At 37.9% G+C, this 7,844-nt stretch overlaps 1 gene segment (V, D, J or C); it reads left to right on the top strand.

Annotated features, from left to right (window-relative positions):
- LOC108696923 lies at positions 1–460 on the top strand. The segment is given in 2 exon segments: positions 1–59; positions 144–460. Coding segments are annotated over 2 exon segments (363 nt in total).
- The last annotated feature ends 7,384 nt before the right edge of the window (positions 461–7,844 follow it).

Raw genomic sequence — 7,844 nt, 5'->3', positions numbered from 1 at the left:
TCACATTGTCAATATGAAATCATTTTATTCTTTTGTAATAACACTGTCATATTTATCAGGTAAAATTGTCAGACATATTAATATTAATAATGCTTGCAAGATTTGATGTTATTAAAACTGCATTTATTTCTCTCTTTGTCTAGGATGTCACTGTGATGTACAACTTGCCCAGTCAGAGTCAGTGGTGATAAAGCCGGGAGGGTCTCACAAACTGTCCTGCACAGCCTCTGGCTTCACATTCAGTAGCAACTGGATGAATTGGGTTAGACAGGCTCCTGGGAAAGGATTACAATGGGTGTCTTATATTAGTACTGATGGAAGTGACACATACTACCCTAGCTCATTTGAAGGAAGATTCACCATCTCCAGAGACAATAATAACAACAAGTTATATCTGCAAATGAACAATCTACAAACTGAAGACACTGCCGTTTATTACTGTTCTTCTGTGACTCAGTGACACAGTGACACAGCATCTGAAAGCAGAGTGACAAAAACATATTTTCTATCATTCCATAGTCTTGCAGTTGAGGGCACTGACAATGTTATATTATGTACATGATAAAATCAGATATTCATACAAGATGCCTTTTAGTTTTATCAGTATTGTTTTTTTTTTTAACTTATTTTAAGTACATTTTTAAACAAGTATATTCAATAACAAACCATGTGAAATGATGCAATGATCACGCAGCACTGGTTCTATAAATATATAAAACAAACACTATCAGTTAGGCAGCAACTAGCTACTTAGTGATAGAAACAGTTGTGATAACGTTCTTAAGTAGAATAAGGCAGGTACACGGGGAAATTTGTCATCAATGTTTTTTAAAATTGTTTTTTAAAGGAGAATTCAACCTCAAAGTAAAAAAAAAACCCTAACCCCTACCCTACATAGACCCCCTCTCCCTCCCCCCACAGCCTAGCTGCTACCCCGGGCAAATGCCCCATAACTCTTTACTTACCCCTTGGTGCAGATTCTGTCCAGCGGAGTTCACGGCAGCCATCTTTCAACTCTTCGGTAATCTTTGGAATGAGATTAGCACTTCTGCAATTTCTGTGACTTTTGGCGCATGCTCAGTTGTCTCGAAACAGAAAATTGCTCCATCTGCACATGCGCCGATACGGCACTTACTTCCTGAAGATTACTGAAGAAAAGAAGATGGCTGCCATGAAGTCCGCTGGACATAATCTGCACCGACAGATAGGCTCATTGATCTTGTTGAAGAACATCTAGCCCATGTGGGCAGACAAAGCACCATGCTGCACTATGGGATGCAAATTGCTCGGAAGCCAATGTTGCCTGAAATCTGCTTGCAAAAAGAAGATTGTCTTGTTGCTGAAACTCGCTTTTTAAAAATCTAATCAAAAGAAATATCTCCCCATGTTTCATTATTCTTAGAGTTCCCACCAGTACCAAACAATTTGTATGAAAAAGTTGCAATAACCTAGGTCAAAGAAGAGCAAGATCTTAGGGTAAAGATACACAGAGCTACTAGTAGCAACTTATTGTAACAGCTTCAAAATAGACAATAGTGATAATTGGCTTTGCTAAGATACTACATGTCATACATTATACATTGCAGAGGCAATTCTCAGTATTGTTTATTGCAAGGTATTTCGTAGCCACAACAAGCCGCTGTTACTATTATCTCTGGAGCTACTAGTAGCAGCTGCTTTTTGTGGTTACAAAATGCCAAAAAATAAGACAATACTGAGAATTGTCCCTGCTAAAACATTTGTAGTATATTAGCAAAGCCAATTATCACTATAGTCTATTTTGTAGCCATGACAAGTAGCTGCTACTGGTAGCTCTGTGTGTCTTCATGCTTAGGGGGTTGGCACACGGGGAGATTAGTTGCCAAACAATAAATCTTCGCTACTGCAGGCAACTAATCTCCCCAAAATGCCTTCCCACTGTGTAAGAAGTTGCCTCACGAGGAAACTTCAGGCAACTTCAGAACTTCGAAGCGGCATGTATGCCATCTTGCTGGCGATTCGCATTCTTGCCAGTGGGAAGGCATTTTGGGGAGATTAGTCGCCCACAGTAGCAAATATTTATCGATTGGCCACTAGACTCTCTTTGTGCCACCACCCTTAGTCTTAAGGCTGCAGCTCCTAAGCAGATCAGACATCCAGAAAATGGGGTGTAGAGCAGCAATACCAGATTCAAATCCTTTATTGCTATTCACCTCTTGTTTTATTCCCACTAGAGAGTCAAAGTAGAAGAGAAAGAGAAAGATTGCTAGTTCACCTTTAAAAATAATTGTTACAAAAAATTAAGGTGTTAGTAACACACTTTGGCAAAAATATATAAGCTCATGTGCTACTTCATGGCCCCTCATTTAACATGAGTCCTACACTGCCTATAAGAAAAGCTAAAAGGAAGCACATACACAAAATATAGTGTAGTATTATTAGCATTCGATAAGCATTCTACCCACTAAAGTGTAGTCTTCTATTTAGCTGCTTTAGTAAGATGGGTAGGCGTTAAAATTTGATTAAGTAGAGCTTGTGAGTATTTATGGGTTTTTGACATTGATTTGCCAGGCAAGAAAATAGAAATATCTTTTTGTATTGGTTTGTGTAGCAGTCTACTTAGGAGAGCTGTAGACTCTTCCCAAAGTGATTGAATTATAGGGCATGGGAAAAAAATATTAGGTAGGGTACCCTTATTGCCATATCCCCTCCAAAATAATGTAGAATAATTTGTAAAGACCATGGGGCAAATTCACTAATGGGGATATTTTTCTAATTCGAAAGTGCGGTAAACCCACATACCTGATGCCTGATAGTGTCTCATAAGCCTAAATACATTTGTGAAAGTAGCCTAATACCAACTACTTGGGAGTCAGTTTTTCTATTAAGAAATTAGAATTCCAAGCAACTTTAAAATATACATTAATGAAACATTTTTTTTTCAGGAAATGTAATTGCTATTGAAAGCAGTATGAGTTATTTGTGGGCACTGATTCAGAGAGCATACCATTATGAACAGTTTTGTAAAAAAAAAACCATATGTATAAGATTTTTACTTTCTGCCACATCGAAACAATGTTGAATTTAAATTGTGTAGGCATTATAAATTAGAATTTGTGATAAATAATGAGTTTTTGTAATATTTCTTTACACATCTGATTGCACAGCCCGTTGCAATAACTATCTCCTGCTTTTGAGTTTCAGCTGTTTCATGTGAATGACCTGGTGAAAATAACAATAATTTGGTTAGTTTTATGTGCTGAAGTGTGAGACATCTGTTTCCTGCACTGCATCCAGTTGTCTAATTCCATTCCATCCTAGACCACTAGAGTTCACTCAATCCTAAGTGGAAAAAAACAGCTGCTAAATAAAACATTGGCTAGGAATAGGCAACAATAGTGGTAGTAGTAGTCTCCTATTCAGGCATCTTACATTTTTAAAAATTATTTCACATATTATTAAAATACCTTTGAATGGAGTCAAATTTTGATAGTTGCTTAAAAATCTTAAATCGATTGTGATATAAATGTGGTAGAATAGCTAAAACCAAGCATCCCAGTAAAAACTGTAGAAAGGTCACACAGTCGCATTAAGCCCAAACACAGGAGAAGCAGCACATACATTTAAAGTGGACCCGTCACCCTGACATAAAAATCTATATAATAAAAGTCCATCTTAAATTAAATATGAAATCCAATTTCTTTTTTTTATTAAAGCATTCATAGCTGTTGTAAACTCATTTAAAAATATCAGCTGTCAATCAAGTATTGCCTACCCCGCCTCTATGCCTAGGCATAGAGGCGGAGCAAGCAATTACTTTCACTTTCCATTCAGCACTTCCTAGATGTCACCGCTCTCCCTACATTCCCCCAGCTCTCTTAACGATTTAATTGTGTAACCAGGGCATGGGGATAGACATTGGGTCCCTGTCCCCTGGTGCACAAACAAGATTCTGAGATGATACAAGGCTTGCCTTAATAACAGTGTCCACAAAATGGCTCCTGCCTGCTTGCTATAATTATGAGTTCCCAGACTGATGGAAACAATATTCAAATAATTTATACAGTGTAATTAAAGGTCATTTTGCTTGACTAACATGATAAAATAGGATTTGGATAATTTTTTTTGGGTGACGGGTCCCCTTTAACGTGGCAGTACACAGCAGCTAATGGAGACTTTTTAAATGCAGAAGAGACATAAAAGAAATTATAAGGCAACTGAGGAAGAAAGCTCATGGCGAGTGAAGAGAAAATAAGTAGCATTAAAAGGTTAACAGGGAAAAAGAGAGAGAGAACAAAGTAACAGAGAAGCAGAAAGAAACATCATTAAACTAAAAAATAAAAGAACAAGTCAATCAGGAAAATGGCAATGGCAGCAAAATCATACAGTACATCTTTTGTGTTATGTACACGTATGGGATCTGTTATCTGGTAACCCATTATCCAGAAAGCACTGAATTACAGGAGGTCCCACAGAATCCATTTTGTGCAAATATTTTTCAAAATGGTTTCCTTTTTTCTCTGTACTTTTAAAACAGTATAGTGTACTTGATAGTAACTAAGCTGCAAGGTTCCATATTGGCAGCAAAACAATCCTCCTAGATTTATTTAATGTTTAAATGATTAAGGGGCAGATTTATCATGGATCGAATAGTAAATTTGAATATGAATTTTTGAGTTTCAAAATGTACACATTCAAATTTTTATCCCCCCTATTCGAATGCCATTTCGGATGTGAGATTTATCAGACCTAGACAATGGAAACAGTCCTAATTCAAATATTCGCCACCTAAAACCTGCCGATTTCATGTACAAGTCAATGGCAGAGGTTGGTTAAGCCATTTGGAGATGTTAATTTTTTTTTTCTGTGAAAAACTAGATTTGAATATGAATTGAATACGATTTAAATTTTCGGGTCAGAACCGTTTGATCAATGTTAGACATTCGAATTTTATCTTAAATAACCTCCCAGTCGAATTGTGAGCATATTCGAATTTAAAAAATTCACATGAATTCGAAATTCGACCTTTGATAAATGGGCCTCTAAGATTTATGTGCAGGTTTATTAGAGGTTGATTTGTTTTTGGTTGTAAGGGTAGTTTTCAGTAAAAACTCACATTATCTGGTTAAAAAAACTCAAATTTTTCAGGCACTGAAAGTACTCCCAAACCAAAAAAAAAAAATTGTAAAAAAAAAGTAATTAAGATATAATATACTGTTAGCATGCGCTGGTTAATGCTGTGTGTTTGTTTCAGAAAGACTGCTATAGTTTATATAAATAAGCTGCTGTATAGCCATGGGGCAGCCATTCAAGCTGGAAAAAGGAGAAAAAGATTTAGGTGCCATTTTGCCCATTAATTTTGCACTTCTTCCTCTTTTTCCTTCAGCAGGTTTGGTGCCAAAATTACCAGGTGAAACCTCCTTTATCATTCTTTCCTTGCCCAAGCTGGGTTCTGCTTGTTTCAGATCCTAATGGGATTTTCTGACTCCATTGATCTATGCCTGTTATTGAGTAAGAAGTCTTGCAGCCTGTCCTAGACCAATTTGCCCCTTGGCTCCCCTACTTTACAAAAGTCAGATTTGTGCTAGCAGTCTTCTTCCTGGTTCCTGCCTAACTAGTATGTTACAATTACATTTTGAATTTGCTTTTTGTAAACTTAGATTGGTCCACAGAGGACATTCATTTACAATTTAGTTTTAAATCACCTTAAAGCTTTGGGGGTCTAACTAAAGGTTAGATTACAAAAGGGTCATCAACACAAGAGTTTTTTCACCACCACCACTTACTTTTTTTCACCTTTTTCACCTTCAAGAGAAATAGATGGATAGATAGATAGATAGATAGATAGATAGATAGATAGATAGATGATAGATAATACTAAAAAAAGTTCTTGCTTAAATAAATAAAAAGATTTTTTAGTAAAATAGTTTTATACTATTTAAGGACTGCAACACTGTGGTTGATTGACAATCTTGAAAGGAGAATCTTGCTCAATAAATGGATCGTAGACCTTAAGGAGTGAGTTCAAGGATCTAGGATCTAAGATTAAGGGAATGTCTTCGAATGTCATTTTTTCAGATTGTCAAAAAGATTGTCAAAAAGGTTGGAGGAGTGTTTAAACTAGGCAACAGGGGGGGGGGTGTTAGGTGAGATAAAGAATTATGGGGAAGCTAGGGTAAATGGGGCAGTAGGATTAGTAGGGGGTGATGGGGAGGAGTGTGGGGGGGGCATACCAATTACCAGCTAAGGAGGTCCCTCTACTAACTTAAGATAGAATTCTCCAAATTTCAAAAGAAACAGTAGTTACCTCCGCTGTATGCTTGCAAATGCATGGAGTTTGCCAGGTAAAATGGGAGACCTAGAATTAATTGCATGCTCTAAAAATTATGATATAATTGGTATCACTGAGACCTGGTGGGATACCACATGTGACCAGACTGTAAATTTAAATGATTACACCCTTTTTAGGAGGGACAGAGGGATTAAAAAGGGAGGAGGAGTGTGTTTGTATGCAAAGCATGAATTAAAGCCATGCACTAAATAAATAACTATTTCTGGCACTGGTGAAGGTGTGGAATCCCTCTGGGTAGAGATTTTGACTGGGCAAAAGGTTACAAAGAAAATTATCATTAGTGTATGCTACAAACCACCTCGTATAAGTGACGAGTATGAAGCCCAGCTACTCTTACAAGTAGAAGCGTCTTCACAACTAGGTCAAGTTATTATTATGGGTGACATCAATTATCCAGACATTGACTGGGGTAATGGGGTTGCCAAGACAGAAAAAGCTAGTAGGTTTGTAAATATGCTGAATGACAACTTTTTATTCCAGCTCGTTCAAGAACCTACTAGGCATAACTCTCTTTTGGATCTTGTAATAACTAGAGATGTCGCGAACTGTTCGCCGGCGAACTTGTTCGCGCGAACATCGGGTGTTCGCGCTCGCCGGAAGTTCGCGAACGTCGCGCGACGTTCGCCATTTTGGGTTCGCCATTGTTGGCACTTTTTTTGCCCTCTCACCCCAGACCAGCAGGTACATGGCAGCCAATCAGGAAGCTCTCCCCTGGACCACTCCCCTTCCCTATAAAAACCGAAGCCCTGCAGCGTTTTTTCACTCTGCCTGTGTGTGCTGAAGAGATAGTGTAGGGAGAGAGCTGCTGCCTGTTAGTGATTTCAGGGACAGTTGAAAGTTTGCTGGCTAGTAATCGTTTTGATACTGCTCTGTTATTGGAGGGACAGAAGTCTGCAGGGGTTTGAGGGACATTTAAGCTTAGGTAGCTTTGCTGGCTAGTAATCTACCTTCTACTGCAGTGCTCTGTATGTAGCTGCAGTGGGCAGCTGTCCTGCTTCTGATCTCATCTGCTGACTGCTGCAATAACAGTAGTCCTTGTAAGGACTGCTTTTATTTTTTTTTTTGTTGTTTTACTACTACTACTACTACTACTACTATAAGAGCCCAGTGCTATTAGTCTAGCAGTGTTGGGGAGTGGGACTGGTGTGCTAATCTGCTGCTCCTAGTAGTTCAGCAGCACCAACTTTAATTTTTTTTTTTTAATATTCATTTTTTTTTATTTTACTTTTTTTATTTTACTACCGCTGTAGTAGTGTATAAGTTGACCTTTTAGGCATTATTTGCCCTGTAGGCATTATTTGCACAGTGTTTTCTTCAACCCGCCATCTAGCTGTGTGACCTTGTTCACATTCTGTCTAAATATCCATAATATTACCGTCTCCAGAAAAAACACCGGAGTGACTTTTTTCAAGCAGCATTCATATATTTTACGTAATCCGTATCCACCGCTGTAGTAGTGTATACGTTGACCTTGTAGGCATTATTTGCACACTGTTTTCTTCAACCCGCCATC

Source organism: Xenopus laevis, chromosome 1L (assembly GCF_017654675.1).
Source record: "Xenopus laevis strain J_2021 chromosome 1L, Xenopus_laevis_v10.1, whole genome shotgun sequence".
Lineage (NCBI taxonomy): Eukaryota > Metazoa > Chordata > Amphibia > Anura > Pipidae > Xenopus > Xenopus laevis.
This window is presented reverse-complemented; position numbering and strand designations above follow the sequence as displayed.